This window comes from Sceloporus occidentalis, unplaced genomic scaffold, assembly GCF_023333645.1.
Source record: "Sceloporus occidentalis isolate IW3139 unplaced genomic scaffold, rSceOcc1.0.p SCAF_122, whole genome shotgun sequence".
In the NCBI taxonomy this organism is placed as follows: Eukaryota; Metazoa; Chordata; class Lepidosauria; order Squamata; family Phrynosomatidae; genus Sceloporus; species Sceloporus occidentalis.
The window spans coordinates 2911389-2932197 of NW_028317102.1; the positions used below are offsets into that span (position 1 = coordinate 2911389).

General features: G+C 42.4%; 2 protein-coding genes across 11 annotated transcripts in view; one reads left to right on the forward strand and one right to left on the reverse strand.

Moving 5' to 3' along the window:
* The window catches only part of LOC149282163 (dedicator of cytokinesis protein 7-like), a 54133-nt gene that overhangs the window by 17442 nt on the left and 15882 nt on the right, over positions 1-20809 (reverse strand). For 6 of the 10 annotated variants that reach the window (XM_089498604.1, XM_089498602.1, XM_089498601.1 and 3 more), the window contains exons 15-26: positions 7942-8059; positions 7784-7854; positions 7482-7620; positions 6805-6906; positions 6138-6224; positions 5671-5902; positions 5300-5464; positions 4552-4721; positions 3034-3126; positions 1723-1809; positions 412-507; positions 56-196 (exon numbers count right to left, since the gene is read on the reverse strand). In XM_089498604.1, coding sequence (XP_089354730.1) covers positions 56-196; positions 412-507; positions 1723-1809; positions 3034-3126; positions 4552-4721; positions 5300-5464; positions 5671-5902; positions 6138-6224; positions 6805-6906; positions 7482-7620; positions 7784-7854; positions 7942-8059 — 1501 coding nt within the window. The remainder of the gene's footprint in view (positions 1-55; positions 197-411; positions 508-1722; positions 1810-3033; positions 3127-4551; positions 4722-5299; positions 5465-5670; positions 5903-6137; positions 6225-6804; positions 6907-7481; positions 7621-7783; positions 7855-7941; positions 8060-20809) is intronic. The other 4 variants (XM_089498608.1, XM_089498607.1, XM_089498606.1 and 1 more) reach the window with 1 other exon arrangement.
* On the forward strand, positions 11119-16403 carry LOC149282164 (angiopoietin-related protein 3-like). Its single transcript, XM_089498547.1, has 7 exons — positions 11119-11610; positions 12144-12254; positions 12594-12711; positions 13320-13433; positions 13745-13840; positions 15308-15574; positions 16216-16403. The coding sequence occupies exons 1-7, from the start codon at positions 11119-11121 to the stop codon at positions 16401-16403; spliced, it is 1386 nt and encodes a 461-aa protein (XP_089354673.1).

Genomic DNA, 20809 nt, shown 5'->3' on the forward strand with positions numbered 1-20809 from the left:
ATTGCAACCCAGCTGCTCGTTTTATTCAACAGATAGAAGAAAGAAAACGATATACCTTCTGGAATCTAGTAATGATATCATTTGCCATTGTGCTGACTAATGCGGTGATGTCATCCATGAACCGTTCCGGGAATCGATGCTTCCGCGGGGAGTCAAGTTTGTCCGTAAAGTATAAATGATGTACCATACTTTTAACCTGTAAAAAGAATTGGCAGATTAAGAGAAACATACTTAAAAAGGGGTACAAAAAAAACACGTTTCATAGAAATCCAGCCATTCAAGTATAATTTGGTTCCATATTCATCTACAGGTGACACGTTACAACATTCCTTTATTTTCTAGTAATAACACTCACAAGATGTTCATATTCAACTAGGGGTCCCATGTGGGCATCCATTGCATTTTGCCTACCATGAGCTCAAAGAAGAACCAAGCTTGATGTAAGGTGGCTTCCCGTACGGTTCCACTGCACACGACCCACTGCAAAGCCAACTCCTCGTGGAAGAGCTGGAAGGCGTCAAGTCAACACATTGTTACCATCGGTTACATGTTACAAAGATACAGTGTCAAAAAAATGAAACAAAATAATAAAAAAAAAAAAAAAAAATAGAAACCAGGAAATGTGAGCATTCCCAACATGAAGACGCAGGCAAAAACAACAAAAGGACAAGGGATGAAGACAATGAAAACGTCACGACGATAAAAAAATTATGGCTGTTGAGAACTTTAGGAGAGTTCTACTCCAAAATCTGCGCCCGTGCACCTTAACGGAGGACGCTAAGAATAGGTCTAGCTTGAGTCTGGTTTAGCCTCGACCACGTGGCAGAACCTATTAAAATATCGCTTTATGCCTCTAGATTGTAAAATCAACAGAATAAGAATATTGCTTTTATCCCTATAGATTGTAAGCTCTTGTGAACAAGGCCCTCTTTATCTAATATATATCGGTTTGTCTTAGTCTGTCTTAGCTCTAGTTTTATCAAACCCCTTGAATGTATGGATTGTAAGAAGCGCTGCGGGAATTGTTGGCGCTATATAAATAAAAGATGATGATGGTAATAATCGTTTTAGAACAAGCTACTACCCTAGACCATAATAACGAAGTACAGAGTAACAAAACTGTTAGATCCATTTAGAATTTGGAAGCATAACATTTATTTCAGGGTTACTAATAAGTCTGGGCTAAAAAATAAGATATTTCCAATAAATACTTTTGATTACGATTTCATTACAAGTAATAAATGATTCTAAAGGCTGCATGATAAATTTAAAACATATAATAAAAAGCATTTTACCGTATTTTTGTGGGGTCAGAACTTTTACCTTCGTAAGTTTTTAGAGTCCCGATTGATAAATAAAAACTGGTTAGACTTACATTTTATTTTATTACCCAATATGTGTAAATAATGTAAACATGTTAATTAAAACTATACTTTAAAAACAAAATATACCATAATAGTTTGAAAAGTCATTTTGGTAAACTGGTGTTAACCTTTACATTCATGGCTTTTAAAAAGTCCCTTTTTAATCTTTTTTATATATTTTCTTTAAAAAAATAATATATATTTATATTTAAAAAATATATATATTTATATAAAGTTCAAGCTTTGGAATTTTAAAGATAATAACAATACCCTATTTTTGATTTTTGTTCCAGAATCTGATAAAGAGAAGAAAAATTTTTGGGATCCTCCTAAACAAAATGCGTTTGAATAAATCTACCTTTTTGGTTGGTAACCGTCCAGTTAATGTTTGTAAGAAACTTGAGGTCTCTGTGTGCGATGACATGCGGTTACAACGATCCATGCCCTAGGGGTGGAGATGAATGATTGATGATAGCCGATTAAACTTTTCTTAAGCGGACGACACTTTATCGTTTTATTACCGATCTATTTGCCTAAATTCCGCCAGGATATTATATGCCAAAATAGGAAATGAAAAATGCTTTATATGATTTTTTTTATTATAATTATTGTTTAAGGAGTTACGGTGTTAATTAGTGCATGCGTTTTCCATCGTTCATCATTACAATCTGTGTAAGCAAAGGAGACACATGCGGCGGCGGCTGCTGTGATTATTAATTAATTAATATGATTGAGTCCCAAACTCAGAATGGCGCATACCAAGTGTGGAACCCTAGCATAGACCCCCGAAGAAAGTACGGAACTTTAATCAGAGGCAGACCCTAACAAATAAAGAAGAGAGAAATGGCTCTCGAGCTGTTATCAGGACTACAATCCCCATTATCCTCCATCTGATCGCTTTTCTATGTCAGCCTTGAGCAGGAAAATATATCAATTCTCTGAAATCTAAAACGGACGTGAAACAGACTAGAAACAGATCTTGTTCTAATGTTCTGCCCGAAGGGTTCACTAACAGCCAGAAAGGGGAAAAATAAAGAGAAATGGCTTATGGACATGAAGACCGGTGACCTGGGGGAGAGACGCTGACTGTGATCACATGGATAAAATATTCCTAACGTCGGATACAGCCAGCAAGGAGGCAAGCAATGTTCGCATGCACAGGCAAGCAATGGTCCTCGCCGGGTCTTCTTAAAGCAACAGTGTATAGAATTATAATACAGTTAGTGTAGCCCTAGATCAGTTGAAATGCTCTTTTGTATTCCTTACCAAAGGAGGAATGACAAAATTTAGGAGCTTTTTGAATGAATAAAATCCTCGCCAGGACACAATGGGTGACAATAAGAAACCATACGAAAAACTGGAGAACCTGGTATCATTATAAAGCACATCGTATAATCTGTGCATGCCCAGTGGTCCTTCAAGATGTTTTCATTTATCCCATATTGTTATCATATGAATGGGATACGATTTAATAAAACTGTTGCTTTAACAAAACCTTCAGGATCAAGGCAAAAAAAACAAAAAACAAAACAAGAAGTATTTCTTCCAAGGACAAAAAGAAAGAAAAAAAAGCTCCCTTTAGGATAGAGGGAGAGACAAAGAGAATAAAAGACGTAGCAGGCGAGGAGTAAAGGATTTAAAGGGACGGGACGCTCTGCGGAAACACCACCTGCACCGTGTCAGCGCTGGGACTGGGGTTAGACCCCCACTGGGATGCCGCGGCGCCACCGGGGTTAACCCAGGAGTTGGAACGATCCAAGCCCTGATGATACGGCGGAAGGCGGTTGGGAAAGGAAAGATGCGTTACTGGATACAGCGGCTCGCGGGACAGGAGGTCAGACCAATGCACTTCATTCATTAGTATTGTTAAGAATCAAAAGGCAAAATGAATACATTATTATATTTGTTGATATTATATTCTATAACAACCCCAACTGAGCTGAGGGTATCCTATAATAGCTCGGTATACCCTCTAGCACCGAAAGTCAATACGGCAATTCACGGTCCTACTGCATGCTATAGGAGAAAACAAACAGACAATAAAATGAATTACGTTTCAAATGCACATAATCTGACCAGGAAAACAGTGCTACCCCCAGAATTTTTTTTTTATTTTTTTTTACTATTTTTGGCATTAATAAAAATCTGGTTGTATCTCATTTTGTTCCAATAAACCCCCTTTATCTGCAGACCTGGAGCCGCCGGTGCTGTCAGTCATGTGATATTTTGGGTGACTTTCCCGGCTCAAACACCGCACTGAGCTGATGCTTTATGGCGATGCTAATGAAGTCCGTTCCTCCATATACTTTCATTTGTCTGGCTGGGTGATTAAAGCTGAGTCATTCTATTGTTCCCCACAGGCAGTATGATAAGGAGTCGGGCTGTTTAGTAGATTGGGGGTCAGAAAACAGAGCGAGAACAAATGGCTGATATGCAGCTGCCTGAAAACTTTATATTATGGGACAAAAACTCTGACTGTTTTAAATAAGAAAACTCATCATTAATCTGTCACTTTAAAAGGTTCCATTTACTTGAAAGATGCTGTAGTCATCGGCTCGTGCAGAGCGAATGATCGGTGTTAAACCCGGTTCACACTGCAATGCAATGTAAACACGCATGTATAACCCAGACGTTTCACAAAGGTCAAGGGTTGTTTGACCAGTGGAATTGTGAAACCCGGCTTCGATCCTGGCCTTTTCCAACATTAATATATTACTATATAATATTGTATATATTAGATCCGGTATTTCTGGCGCTAGCTGAGACAGGGTCATTTATTAGCGGGGTTATGATGGTCCATGTATCCATCACTTGTGCCAAGTCAAAGCTGCTGCCTAGAAATCTTTAGAATATATGATTAAGTAATATTACTATACCAGATGGGAAATGCCACATTCGAGATAAATTCATCGAATCCAGCCCTAAAAAATGGTGTTATTATCGCCACTTAATGATCTGGCTTTAAATTTAAAATTGTTATTTTGTTTACAAATATATATTTAAATTAATCTGAATAATTTATAGTTATATATAAATATATATTTGTATAAGAAGTATATTTATATAAAAAAAGATTATTAAGTGACGATAATAGCAGCAGTGATTTTTTTTTTAGGGCTGGAAGAGGGTATTTGTAGATTTCCCATGATCCCTCAGTGCAGAATGCACTAGACTCGCATGTCCTCACCTTACTGCCGATTATCGACCTCACTTCATCGTCTGGTGACGTGGGAGTCCCGGATATATCAGGGTTGCTGTTACTGAGGCTCCTGGAGCGGTTTAAGTTGAGGCTTGCGGGTCTGTTTGCCGTCCTGGCCATTGTGGCATAATGCATGGATCCTCCCAGACCACCGGGGCCTTCAAGAAAACATCAGAAATGATTATTCACGTAATTCTCACGTCATCGACACGGGCTGCTATTTCTGCGTACAGTAGAGAACACGTTGGCCAACATTCGCTACCAGCTTTTGGTGTTGCTTCATTCAAGTTAATCCTTGAGGCCAGCAAACCTCGCCAATGTTTCAGTTAATATGTAATATATTTCCTAGTTAAAAATCAAAACCCAAAATTAACTCGACTGCTAACGTTTAACCCCCCCCCCCCCCCAAAAAAAAGTATCATCCCATACTGGTCATCTTTGCTGATCCTTGAACTGACGATCTGCATTGTAATATAGCTTTCATTAATTACAACTTCATTAACATATTTTAAGTGGTGAAGATAATTACCTCCCAAAACCAAAGGTGCCCTAAATCTGTGAATCTCAACACATCAGATCCCACCACCCAGCCTCAGACGGGACTTCGAAGCACGTTGACCAAACACGACACATATTTACTTAATTATTGGCTAATAGCCTTAAAAGCATTAAAGGACTCAGAGACGAGGACACTGTCACAACTCAGATCCGGTCCTGGATTATCTTTCTAGGTTACCCGGTGACGGAGAATTCGGATCGGTGTTCGGGAGCCGGAAGACGTAATGAATGTAGGAGCCGAGCAGGTTGTTTCTGCCGTGTTGATCGTGACTTCCTTCCAAGTTCTTGTGCAGTCTGTTCGTGACGGAAGCCATGGCCTCAAACGACACTTGACCTAAGTTAACTAACAAGAAACATTTTATAACCTTTCCAAAGTGCCGGCGATTGAGCGCTAACAGCTTGGCACGAAAACATTGACCTCGATAAGATCCCTCAAATGCCCGCGCGCTCATAAAAGCTTACGAACGCGTCGTGCGGACCCCGTCATTAATTTTTACTCGGCCCCGATGTTAAAAGTTCACATGTTCCAGGGCTTTGCTTTTAACTTACCGATTTGGCCGGCGATGACAGGAGGTCTCACAACCAAGAGAATCAACTTGTCAAAGAGGAGGTGGAGAAAGCGCACGACCGGCTCTAGCTGCGCAGAATTCAGGGCCGAAATACTGCTCTTCAGCTCGCTTTCTAGGTTGTTCTCCATGATTCTCACGTCTCCGATCCGAACCGGGAACGTGTGCTCATCCAGGGCGTGAACCAGAGCGAAGAATTTGTCCAGAGAAGAATCCTGAAGCGAGAATTAGGGATTTTTTTTACACGATGCAGACGGCGAGCAATAAAAAAAAAATAAAAAAAATTTGATTTTAAAGATACTTTAATGCAACCTGATCATAACCCAAAAACACACGAAAGGCAGCCTTTATTTATATTAAATTAATTTCATTATCTACAAAAAGTCTACAACCAAGTAACAGGGAAATTTTACCAAATTAACCCTTTACACTTTAGTACCCGACACTTACTTGAGTGTGAACTGTGGATGCGGAGACGACTTCTACATTGAAAACTCCCTTGTGATTATCCACCCATTTCATTCCGGGGAGAGGAACCTTGAATAAAACGAGGACAGTTCAGGTATGGCGACGGACGCAAAGACGGACATTGTCTTTAATTATTACAATAAATGGCACATTAATAATGTCAGAGAGGCTAAAAAGAGACGGTAAAGCCGGACCATAGCTAGGGACTAGTTTCTTAAACTGATCCTTTTGTGATTATGGCAGATTTATGAAACTTGAGCAATGGCTGAAAACCAACATTTTAGCCAAATCCCGCCACCGTAAAGGGGGAAAAACTGATTTATTTTTTTTATTGCCGTTCTTGAATATAGAGAGTTGGCCTTACTGTCCCTTTCATAGATGGGTGCGCTAGAGCATCGTCAGGATGATGAATGGTAGAAATGGGTACCAGTAAATGAATGGGGAGGGAGAGTTCAACGCTAGGGTTTCTTCACTAAATGGTGAGTTAGAGCAGGTGCCTTAATACACCCGTAGGTTTCCCTCCGTAATTAAATAAACAGTAGATAAATATTAGTAATGGAGGGAACGAGGGCAGGTGCGGGAAATATACACTTAAAGGAATTGTTTAGCCGTTTTAGAAGGTGTGAAAGGGTAACATTAGCGAGCGAACCTCTGGGGAGAGCACGGAATAGGCCTGAGGAGGTTTCTCTAAAGACACGGGGAGGCAGAACTGTCCAGTCTTCAAGCGGCCGTTCTGAACCATCGGTATCCACTACGGAAGAGAAAATAACGAAACGTCTGACACCGTAACAGCTTTGGGGATAAAACCTAGAACTTGTGGCCTCTGCTTGGCTCATAAAATACCTGGGGTCTGAGTCCATGGCAGCAGAACAACCTATACGCTACGCGTGCCCCTCAAACATTCTACCCACACGCGTTCGGCATACAATTTATTTTCTATGAACCGAATATCCAGCTGGAATGCTAAGGAATAAGACATGTTTCATCTGAAGAAGAGACCACTGTGACCCCAGAAAAGTATGGGACTCTTTAGACATCGCCATACCAGGCTGGAGACACTGCAGGAGATTCCTCCGTCAATCATTGTCAAAACGGAGGTGGAATAAACCTCATACCTTCCAACATTCTCAGTTCATGGAAAAGAGGAACAGAGAAATCTGGGGCGTGAAAAAAGGGACTGACCACACTAAGCAGGGTCACCTGGGAGGTATGAGGTTGAACCCTACAAAGCGGCGAGAGGTCGCAGTCTCTCTACTACTCGTTATCTTGTCGCAGATTCTCTGTAGAGTTAAAGTGAGATAGAAACAAGGAATAAATTGCCCCTACGGTGTAGCCCACTGGGGTCTCGAGAGGCGTATTCTGCTTCTGCTGGCAGCTGACGTGGTAGAAGGTAAAAAGTAAGTGGTGGTGATCGGTCAGCGTGGCCGGAAGCTTGATCTTGATTTCTTCATGGAAATCCGGAGACCTTAATAAGAAAACCAGGGTTATTTAAACTGAGCTGGTGAAAATGGGCTAATTATATAATAATAATATAATAATAATAGTAATAATATCAATATAATAATCTATTTATGTAATTTTTACTGTTGCAATATTTTATCGGTATTTTCATTAATGAAAAGTCTTACCTATTATGGTAAACAACTGCGGTGTACGCGTCTTTGGAAAATTCGGGGCAACTAGATTTGCCAAAGATCACCTGGAAAACAATAAATCAACAAAATGACCGTATCTGAGCTTTTCCCTCATCGTGGGGGGGGGGGGTCTCTGCGGCCCTTCTCCTTACCGGCAACGCGCTACTCGGGTCTTCTCCGCTCATGAACTGGACCTTCACGGTAATGTTCCTCGCGGATCCTTGGCGATTGGCGAAGTTAAGGCTTTGCGGATAGACATAGAGAAGATTTCTGCGGGGATAACGATAAACACAAACACGTACTGATTATAAAAATATATATATATTCAAATTATACATTTCCAGCATAATCTGCAAAAAAACAAAAACGGGCTCAACAACCAGAAGCGTCTCGTTCCCAGGAATCGATTACCGTCACGGCTGACCTCTACCAGCAGATGGTGCTCTGAGGTTCCGAATAATCACAAGGATCTAGTTCTGATTATGATTTTTATTATTCATATTTATAATATTAATATTATTACTGATATAGACACATCATATTCCATAGTGCTGTACAAACGGTAAACAGGATATAACCAGACGCGCGTAATATCATTTTGACTTAAAAAAAAACTAAAGGCAAGGAGGGTCTTGCTCAAAGAGCTCACAATCAATGTACTGTCAGAGCTAAGGAAATAGTTAATACCTGTTTTGTGGCCCATAAATAATAGGAAGATTGGCTGTCGTTTATCTTGCCAAATTGTTCCAAAAAGAGGTGCTGTTGCACTGTGTAAATATGCGTTATTAACCCATGAATACATTGTTACAGCCCCACGAACACCGTGTTTCCGGCAAAGTGGGGGTAATAACGCCCCTCCGCTCCGACGACGTGTTAATAGATCTACCCTGTATGCTAAGAGAAGAGGGGTGACAGATCTATCAGTGCCTGCTTTTGTGTCACGTGATATTAACGTGTTCCCGGCACAAATCATGAATGAGGCACAATGGGATAGACACACGGCTCCTGAATCTACAAAACCAACGACTGGTTAAGGTTTGAGTCTTTACAGCAGGAGAAACGGGCGACTAGCCGGGGGCCGGATGGGGCCGATCTGCCGGCAGGTTCTGCGGTCCTTAAGGATAAGCCAATTACTGCCCTCATCTGGCAGGAGTAGAATAAAAAGTTTATGTATCCAGGGTAGCATCCAGGGTTATACCAGAAACATCCACGTTAGAGGAGAAGTTATTAGCACCGAGCCCCCCCCCCCCACGCAGTTCACCTAATATCAAGCAGCTTATATAATGTTGTGGTATGGTTCAACACTCAACATTTAACCCCTTCACAACAAAGCCCGTACGGGCTCACAATGCCTTTAATGGGTCTTTAATGGGTTTAAGGTGTTAAATGAGGTTGATTTTCTAATGAAAATATTTTACACGAAACAGCTACCCATAATATATATTATATATATTATATCAATACAATAAACATGTTTATGTCGGATCGGTAATTTCCCCCCTAATGAACACAAAGTTTTTTTAATTATTATTTAAAGCATTCGTGTCGGCTTTATTTGGCTTTTTATCATGTTTTTGTCTGCGATCGCAGCTTCGGCCCGACCTTGTGTCTCAGCGCTATCACAAAATGATTGCTCAGTAACTTTACCTTATTTGACCCGATTCCAAAAGAACTAAACTATTTTATTTACCATTATTTTTTATTGATTTATTGATTTATTTTTAAAAAAATCAATTTTTTTGGTTAAACCTGCGCGACAAAACAGAACTTTTTGCGGTATAAATTTTATTATTTTTTTTTTTAAATAGAATTGCCGCCTATGAAAACGCGAAACGCTGCAAACACGGAGGTCGTGTTTACATTCTGAATGAGGACATCGTGTCTGCTGCTCACATCATCCAAGGCTGAAGGCAGGACAGCCGTCGATCAAAAAAATCCGGATTCATCTGGGGCAGAGATGTCGCTTTTGTGCCTCGTTTCCGATGCTACGCTAGAAAAACTACTATTTTTAAACTGAAAAAATGTAATTAAAAAAATCTGAAACGATCATAGTAGGGAGGACAGAGGAAGTCCACCCCACCGCGTCAGTCCCCGTGACCCGGTTCGCTCGGACCCCCACGTCTGGACCTGTGACGGGGCAGGAGGAGAGTCGTCGAAGCACGAGGTACGCGGGTCACGCATGGTGGGGCTGGGGATTCCTTGGGCCGCGGCCTCTGAAATGCCCACAGGTACCCGACGCGCCAACGAGCTGGAGAACCGCGCCAATCGCCACGCGGAGACGCAACCCAGAGCAGGTTGGAGAGTCGGTGGGGATTGCGCAGCCAACAGGAGAACAGGGAACCGGCGTGACTTATAACAAAGCCTTTAATGTAAGATCCCTGCGGCTTGGGATTTGCGTTTGTCAATTGGTATAATTATCTTTTAAACAGATCGGCCCCATCCGGCCCCCGTCTAGTCGCCGGTTTCTCCCGCTGTAAAGACTCAAACCTTAATCAGTCGTTGGTCTCGTCTTAGATTCAGGAGCCGTATGTCTATCCCATGCATGTTTAATACCCTCACCGTATTACCCTCTACCACTTCTGCTGGGAGGCTGTTCCACTTATCTACCACCCTCTCAGTAAAGTAAAACTGCCTTACATTCCATCTCAGCCTCTGACCCTCTAGTTTTAGATCATGACCTCAATTTCCCTTGTGGAAAGTGAGACTGGAGGCAGCCTGTGGCAGCACTAGCATGATGCATCCAATTCTCTCTCCTTCTCCGCAATGGCTGCCTGCTCCACTAATTTAGCAACAACAGTGGGGGGAGATGACTTATTGGGGAGGAATAATTATGCAGATCCTGAGAAAATGGCCGCTTCCATGGTATGTTTATATATAAACTGATCTGTAAACACAATAACATAGGCTTATTTAATGTATAAAACCCCAAAATGCAGGATTTATGGAAAGTAACAGATCCGCCTTAACGAGATATTTGACTGTTTCCAGAAACGAGCTCTAATCTTCAAGACGAAATTCTATAATGTACAAAAATGTAAAAAACGGAATTGAAACAAACACACAATTAAAAAAAAGAACAAAAAATATCAGAAAATCGCACGTATTTTTTTGCCGTTATTTCTAAAATAGGGTAAATCCGTCAGTTTCAATTCATTAAACAGAAATGAGGAACGGGGCGAAGCTGGGTTGAGGTTACGCGAGTTCAAACGTCTCGTTTAATTATCAACCAGAGCGGTCCGTCTGGGGATATATATAGCTGAGCCGCAGCAGGGAGGACACTCTCGGGGGCCGGAGACGTCTGCTGGACAGCTCTGTCATTAAACGGCGCGATGAAGGCGATACTTCTCATCATTCTGCCTCTGGCGCTCGGGGCGGCCATCGAGAAGCAAGAAGCGGAGTTTGACATCCCGCCGGCGGAGCCCAAGTCCAGGTTCGCCATGCTGGACGACGTAAGGATACTGGCCAACGGTCTACTCCAGCTGGGCCACGGGCTCAAGGATTTCGTCCACAAGACGAAGGGGCAAATCAACGAGATCTTTTACAAGCTGAACGTCTTCGACAAATCTTTCGACGACCTCTCCGAGCAGACCAACGAGATCCGGGAGAAGGAAGAGGAGCTCAAGGAGACCACGTCCAGGCTCCAGCTCAACAACGAGGAACTCAAGAACATGTCGCGGCAAATCCACCGGCAGATCGAAAGCCTGCTGCAGGACAAGACCCGGCTTCAGGGCAAGGTCAGCGTACTGGAGGAGAAGCTGGGCCAGATCACTGATCACGGGAGCCCAGAGGGGTCAAACCTCAAAGAAGTCACCTCGTTAAAAGTAAGTAGCGACTCGTACTATCCATGAAAGCCCCTCTCTGGCTGCTGGGCTACAACACGCCATGCACGGGAAAGGATCATGGGAGTTGTAGTCCATCAACAAGTAGCGAACGTGTCCTGCACGTTATGTTTATTTGTATTTCAGCATTAAGTGGTCGTTACAAAAAAAAAAAACCTGCCGATTAATTTAGTGAAGCTTTTGATTAAGTTGTCTAAGCGGCCACAGCCCCCGGTCAGTGCTTTTATTAAGGTCTCATGGCAGTATAAATCTCTGCTTGAATAGAGGTGGGTGAGGAGAGGATGTCTTAAAGGGACAGTACTCACGTGCAGCCCAGAAATTGAAGAATGCATATTTAAAGTATTTAAAGTGCTGCCATTGAAATCAATGGGGGTGCCTTCTGCGCATGCGCTTGGGTCTCATTAGCCAGAGATGGGACTGACTGGAGAGTTAAGGCAGCCCCGATAATTCTGTGGCATACTCTATTGTTAAATTGTTCCAATTAAAAGGTCTGACCAAATCCTCGGATTTTGCAGAACTTTGTCGAGCAGCAAGACCTGAACATCCGCCGCCTCCTGAAAGTCGTGCAGGAGCAGCACACGCAGCTGGATCACCAAAACTGGCAGATTAAAGACCTAGAAGATAAGGTAAATTCCCAGAAAATCCTTACACAAATAATCGTATCCCCCCCCCCCCCGGGGCAGAATCGCCGTGTTACTGGGAAACGGGTCCTGATCCAGTATTCCCAGTTCTGTACAGTTGTTGTGCTAGACTGGTTAACCCATTGATTTATATTTTATGGGGTTCGACTGTTATCCCATTTATTCCTCCCAAAATGCTTACGCCTTGGATAGGTAAACGAAACTGGAAAGGTGTTAAAGGGAGACCGCCACGTCATGAATTAGAGCGCTACGGGAACTCTGCGGGTGCAATGCGCATTCAAAGGCTCAAACTTTCAAAAAAAAAATTTAACATTTTTTTTGCAGCTAATTAGTGCTGGTTTTCAAGAAAACACAAAGACTTCACCATCCACTGGCCAACACACTCCAAACCTCAATGCTTACCGGCCGAGAAACACAACCGACTCAGCAACAGAAGAAAGTGGTAAGCTTATTGTGAATGAACATAAAAACTGTTTGTGAATGAATGAGGGGGAGACTCTCTGTGGTACAAAGAGCCCAACAGACACCGCGACTCCTAATCATACTGCCTGCGGGAAACACAAATATGGCTGGGGGGTTATATTACTGTATACAGCGCTGGGGGTTATATTACTGTATACAGTGCTGGGGGGGTTATATTACTGTATACAGTGTTGGGGGTTATATTACTGTATACAGCGCTGGGGAGGTTATATTACTGTATACAGCACTGGGGGGTTCTATTACTGTATACAGCACTAGGGGGGGTTATCACTGTATACAGCGCTGGGGGTTATATCACTGTATACAGCGCTGGGGGTTCTATTACTGTATACAGCGTTGGGGGTTATTACTGTATACAGCACTGGGGGGGTTCTATTACTGTATACAGCACTGGGGGTATATTACTGTATACAGCGCTGGGGGGTTATATCACTGTATACAGCGCTCGGGGTTATATTACTGTATACAGCGATATAAGTTTGACATTGGCATAAATATGTCTGTATTGACCATTCCAATAGTCAGTCTTTTTACGTTTCTCTCTGTATTATGGCTTCACTTTTTCAGACACTGCCCGCGACTGCAATGATTTTTATAACAGAGGAGAACGTACGAGCGGCATCTACACCGTTACCCCAAACGGAACTGCGGGATTCGAAGTGTATTGTGAACTAATGCCAGGTAAGGGCTGATGGCCCATCTACCAATGGGGTTACCGTGACGATCAGGTCTATGATGGGGAAAGGACCTATTACTATTACTGGACAGTCCTAGGGGCCACATTGTCATAGACAACCTCCCTATTCCCACCGCAGTGCTGCCCAAAAAGAAGCCCCCCCGTGGATGTCCATATAGAGGGGTCCTCCCTGTATATCCAGAGTAAAATATAAAATATACAAAATAATTCCTTGATTTCCACGGAGTATAAATACGGTATTTTAAGCAACTGGATATTAAAACAAAAATTCTGCTTTTTTTTGTATTTAAATCAGACAACGCGTGGACGGTGATCCAGAGAAGGGTGGACGGGTCGGTGGATTTTAACCAGACGTGGCAGGAATACGCAAACGGCTTTGGTGACCTCACAGGTAAAGTCCCCCTTACATCATCGCGATTTTTTTTTTTTTAAATCAGTGATTTTTCACATGATTACTTGTAAAATTATAAATTAAATTATTCAAATAAGCTCCTAAATGTGTTTGCCAATACCTTCCATAAATAATATTGCTATCCAATTCTTTAACTCGTCCTTCCAGCGCTCAACGGGTTAATAAATGGAATTCCCCTTATATTAAAGTCAAACAGCAAAGCACAAAACACTTCCTACGACCTGACCGCACACAGATAACCCTACAAAGTGCCTCGTTGCATCAGCCATTCTAACATATAGCATCGTATTTGCCAAGAGCAAACAGGACAGCAAGACCTATCGCCCAACCGGCATCAGCCAATCACGGGGCAGCGTGCAGCGTATGACCGAGACACCTTTATTTACACTCGTTAATCAATTACCAATATTTGCCCGCTCAAAAAAAAGTTAATTTTTAAAAAAAAGTTATTTAAAAAAAAATAATATATATATTGTGACCGTGTGAACCCCAGGGAGATGATTAGCATGGCATCTGAGTACAGCTGCTATGCAGATTATACATATGGGTCCCTGGGGTGGAGCAATTGGAGAATATGTGACAAACCCTATAGCATGAGGGCCATACATGTCACTTTTAGGGGTCCTAAGCACAGTCCTCTAGGGCAATCAGAGTCAGGAACAGCAGCTTTAAACAAAACAGCGCTTTATTTTAACCACTTAAACCCCAAAAACCAAATCATAAAAAGAAAACCTAGCTCCCAATTGGAGCCCTCTCTAACTTAACTATGCTGGTCTAAACTGACCAGCCTAATCACCCACTACCTCAACCTCCCAACCAGACCCAGCTACGCCAGGCTCTGGAAAACCTCCCCCAGACAGCACACAAAATGTCCAGGCAGGTATTGCCTCACTTGGCTCAGGGATAGTCTTCTTCAGGGCCTCTCCTTGCCCTGGGAGCACAGGGAACTTCCTCTTCCCCCAACAGTCTTGCTGAGTATCAGGCTCCAGGGGTTTTTAATGCCCAGCACCTGTGCCTGACGCCGGCCTCATAGAAATCCCGGACCGGATCCTGCAGATTTCTTGCCTCCTGGAAAACCCGGCATGGAGTTTCCACAGAATGGGGGAATGGAGCATTGGCCCACCCTGCTCTCCAATTGCTCCACCCCAGGGACCCATATGTATAATCTGCATAGCAGCTGTACTCAGATGCCATGCTAATCATCTCCCTGGGGTTCACACGGTCACAATATATATATTTTTTTTATATTATTAAAACAGATGTAATACAGAAAGCCCCCCCCCCCCAATATTCTTAAGGAGAATTTATGAAATAATTATTGAACACGAACGAAAATCTAATTAAAATATATTATTATATTAATAATTTACTAGATAAGAAAAAAAACGCAGGCGTGGAGAAAAAGTCTTATTTTTACATTTATTTTTTATTTTTCTTAATTTTAAGGTGAATTTTGGCTGGGCCTCGAGAAGATCTCTTCCCTGACTCGGCAGGCGGATTACATACTGCACATAGAACTCCAGGACTGGAAGGACAATAAGCGCTACGCGGAGTACACGTTCACCCTGGGGGGTCACGATACCGGTTACGCGCTTCGGGTATCGCAGGTGGGGGGAAACCTTCCCAGCGCGCTCCCCGAACGCACGCCGTTATTATTTTCCACCAGCGACCAGGACGGCAGAGATCAAACATGCCCGATGGAGTCTTCGTCAGGTATCGTCTCTTATTCATAATCCATAATCCGTCCCTTACTTTATTCCAGCGGGCGCAGCCGTTGGGGTTTAGAGACGTACAACGTAACCTCCACGGTGGACACAATACTTAGACATCAAAACTCGCAAGTTTTGGGTTCATCGTAAAAATATTCTTGTAGGATGTGAGAATAGATCTGCCGGGTGGCAGCTCTGTGCGCTCTATGCTCGTAACGTATATGTCTCAGCAGCGCAGGATTATATGTTTCCAGGTACATTGCATATGGACATAAATCATAGGGCATATAGCTTGAACAAGACACAAACGTGGAATCTGCCGGCAGATCGGCCCCCATCCGGCCCCCGTCTAGTCACCCATTCTTCCCGCTGTAAAGACTCAAACCTTAATCAGTCGTTGGTCTCGTCTTAGATTCAGGAGCCGTATGTCTATCCCATGCATGTTTAATACCCGCACTGTATTACCCTCTACCACCTCTGCTGGGAAGACTTTTGAGGAGTATTCATTAAACTGCCATTTTTCAGGAAACGTCAACTACGTGACTTCACTATAGGTTACGCGGGGCAACCCTGCAAGCGGTAGGAACGCGTTGGTGTTAATATGTTCTATGCCATATCCTACTGATATGTAATTAACCCTTTTAGGTGGGTGGTGGAACGCGACGTGCGGAGGTACAAACCTCAACGCCAAGTACATGAAACCAAGATCAAAGGCAAAACCGGAAAGACGAAGGGGACACGGCCTATACTGGAAGCCGGAAAAGGGCAGAACGTACTCACTCCGGTCAACAAAAATAATGCTTTATCGCACAGACCTAGAACCCTTTGATTAATCCAGAGGGGGGACCTCGGAAATCTCACACGTAGGAGCCTGAGGATTGGGAAAGGAACTGTAAGGAGATAAACGATATCAACAAAAGAAGTCATCAGAAACTCAGCCGGTAGCTTCTGATACAATGCTACCGGCCAAACGTTCCGAACAATATATATGGAGAACAGATACACTGGGGGGGGGTACCGATAAGAGGGATTCTGGTGCAGTTACCATGGATACCAATGGAATGTTCCTGCTAATCGTTCAACTTTTACCACGTTGCACCACAGTGAATCTTTTACTTAAATAACCAACTTTCCCAATCCTCGGGGTAACCAAAGGGGGTGAATTGGGCTTAACGGAAAACACGCTTAGACGGGTGAGGATAGCGTGGTTGGAACGCAGGTCACCCGAGATCAATCGCTGCTCTTCTCCTAAACCAGAAAGTCTACGGAACAAAGTACCCCAGAACTCCACTTTATTCTAACAAACAAACGTTTCTCAAGGTTCCTATGGGGGGGAAACTGGGTCATTTACTTTAAAGAGAGATGATATCGGCCTATGGGCCGTGTACCCCTTGGCTATATCTACTGGGTCCAAAGGGGTATTTAAAAACTGTTTTCATTCAGCATTTACGGTGTTAATTAAGACATTAGTACTTACTAAATGCAGAAATCCCGCAGTTCCGGAAACAGTCCGAGAAACGCTGTTCCAATCGGTGCCACAAAGAAATGGTCGTTGTTGGAAAACCTCGGGGGGCAATTACTTGTCGTACCCCAACCTCCTAACCCTAGTAGTGGTATTTAGATTTTCTTAATACCGTGGGATGAACTTTATCGCATTAATCATATTTAACCCTTGAGTGGATCAAGATTTTTCTGTTCGAGTCATATTGACTTACGCATCTTTATCATACTGTATTCTATGTATTTTTTACTTTGACAAATAAACCCAGACATTGAGCGGGGGTTTAATATAAAAAAATAATATTAAATATTAAAAATAAATGTATTTTTATCATATGTAACTGCAACATTATTATTTTTTATTAAGCTGTATATATATATATATATATATATATATATATAGGGTATATAAGTTAAACTATTCTTTCAATATGTTTGTATGATTTATTTGGTATAATAAAGCATTATTATAGAGAGCTGATGTATATATTGTATATGTTATAAGCATTATAAAGCTTGTCTTATGCTTGCCGGAAAGAAAAAAAAAACGTCTGCTCGGAATTTAAAGTAGTGCCCCATTAGAGGTAAATTAGCGATCACAATGTGCCATTGGAACACAGGAGTGATGGGAGTGATATAGGGCCTCTGTAGGCATGTGAGACTTTTTTATCCAAAGTTATAGACTGTATATACAGTATTATACTACCATTCAAAAATTTGGGGTCACTGAGCTGTTTTCATGGAAAACAAGGAGATTTCTGTCTGTAACAATAATTACAAAAGGGTTTTCTAACCATCAATTAGCCTTTAAAACTTAAACTTGGATCAGCGAACACAACGTGCCAATGGAACACAGGAGTGATGGGAGTGATAAAGGGCCACTGGAACACAGGAGTGATGGGAGTGATAAAGGGCCATTGGAACACAGGAGTGATGGGAGTGATAAAGGGCCATTGGAACACAGGAGTGATGGGAGTGATAAAGGGTCATTGGAACACAGGAGTGATGGGAGTGATAAAGGGTCATTGGAACACAGGAGTGATGGGAGTGATAAAGGGCCATTGGAACACAGGAGTGATGGGAGTGATAAAGGGTCATTGGAACACAGGAGTGATGGGAGTGATAAAGGGCCATTGGAACACAGGAGTGATGGGAGTGATAAAGGGTCATTGGAACACAGGAGTGATGGGAGTGATAAAGGGTCATTGGAACACAGGAGTGATGGGAGTGATAAAGGGCCACTGGAACACAGGAGTGATGGGAGTGATAAAGGGCCACTGGAACACAGGAGTGATGGGAGTGATAAAGGGCCACTGGAACACAGGAGTGATGGGAGTGATAAAGGGCCATTGGAACACAGGAGTGATGGGAGTGATAAAGGGTCATTGGAACACAGGAGTGATGGGAGTGATAAAGGGTCATTGGAACACAGGAGTGATGGGAGTGATAAAGGGCCACTGGAACACAGGAGTGATGGGAGTGATAAAGGGTCATTGGAACACAGGAGTGATGGGAGTGATAAAGGGCCATTGGAACACAGGAGTGATGGGAGTGATAAAGGGCCACTGGAACACAGGAGTGATGGGAGTGATAAAGGGCCTCTGTATGCCTATGAAGAGATTCCATTAAAATCAGCCGTTTCCAGCTACAATAGTCATTTACAACATTAACCCCGCCTGCGCTGGATTTCTGACCCCAAACCTTGAATGGTAGCATATATTAGCAATAAGAAAAAGATGACAATGAGTAACAATGAAACATTCATTCAACAAACAGACTCTCTTGAAATTAAAACCTTTGAAAATCAGTCACTATAACCCCCTAACAGGCACCTGTTTGGGGGGAAGGGTAAATATGAAAAAGAAAACCAAATGCTAGAGATACAACCTCAAGTGCCGTTTATATTTATCTTCGGAAGAATAGGTGTCTGACTTTCATCTGAAAGCAGCAAGGAGGTTCTTAATTCCATGAGATGAAGAATGATAATCATGCTTATTACTTTCTTAACCCTTCCCTGGATGTATACGCATTAAACGCGCCTTTTGGAATGGAAAATATATATAATTAAGAGCAGGATACACTGATTTACCATAATTATCTAGGAAACAAAATGTAGACGTCCGTTCGTTAGACCTCGAATATTCTGTATTTAAACGTAAAGATAAAGAATTCTTTCTTCTTACAGAATTCTTCTGCAGAATGCCGATGTTTTGCACATTGAGGTACTTTATATACATTTACAGGAACGTCCCCAGATTTGGTGGTGATCAGGAGGGCCGGAGGGTCCCTTTAATTATGTGTAATTATCTGACGAAATGTGCATACAAAAAAATAATGTATAAATTATGCTTCCTCTGTTTTTCTGAATGTAAAGGGCCGCTCCGGCCCTCGCATGCACTTTAATACACACGACAGCCCGAGTGTTACCTTTACATGTTGTTGTTTTTGCATGCATGCGCGTCCGTTCTCATTCCCTGTCTGCCAGCTACTTGCCTTGCAGGAAATGCGATTCATTCTATCGCTGAAACTGTGTGCGTGATTTAAAGGGGAGCCCCCCCATCGACGATGTCATAAACAAACCCAGAAATAATTCTTCAATTATGTATAAGTTGGCATAATTTAAACATTTTTCAGGGAAGGCTTCAAAAGTCATGTGACACAAAAACAGCCACTGATAGGCCGTCACAGACAACACAGACATTTTAACCCCTTCAATCCCCTATAGACGTACCGGGACGTCCAAAAAACGCCTACAAAGAAACCCCCATGGACGTCCCGGTACGTCCAGCCCTTCGTGCAGCGTCAGGGACACATCTCTGCCACTGCACGGGAGACCAGGCTGTCGTTTGGCATCGCCGGCTTTCTGCTGCCCGATCTCCCGTAACAGCTTCCGGCATGAAAGCCGGTAAGCTGTTACGGTTGAAAGTGCCCGATCGCGCGATCAGGCATTCCCTTCCGGGTTACGTCACTGCTGACGTAACCCGGAAGGGGATATCCTGCGGGGATATCCTGCCCTCCGATGAGGCACAGAGACGCTGCGATCTCTCTGCAGGTCTGTGAGGACCTGCATAGAGATCACAGTGTGATCGGTGCAGGGGGATCGCGGGGAGGGGACTGAGAAACCATGTCTCTCACTCCCCCTCCCGTCCTAAAAGAGAAAAGCAGAAAAAAAAAAAAGTTAATTCATTTAAAAAATAATATTAAATAAATCATTAAAATAATAATATATATAATACAAAAAAAAATTATAATGTGAGCTGTGATGTCATTGTGACATCACTGGCATGTTCAGGAGGTCCCTAGGAGGACCTCTAACCATTTCTGTGTAAAAATAATATATAAAAAATAAAAAAAAATGTAAAAAAATTAAAATTAAAAAAAAAATATATATAAAAAAAAGATAATAAAAAAGTTATTAAAAAACCTTACTTCCCATTGCCCTAGCATAACATCTAGCCAGTATAACCCTCCTGCCCCCGTTCACAACCCCCAAACCCGTTAAGCCATAGGCATAAAAATTATACAAAATTGTACACCTTATAGTATGCTCCCTGGTGCTGGGAAAGTATGGAAAATCTATATAAATCAGGTATTTCTGAAATTAGGACACCTGAATTAATAAACTTGGAGGGGATTTTCCATCACTTTACCTAATTTTGTGAGGATTCAGAGGGAAAACGTAAAAAAAAATTAGTTTAATTTTCTAATCTTCGCTAGTTTTTACTAAATTTCTCATTCT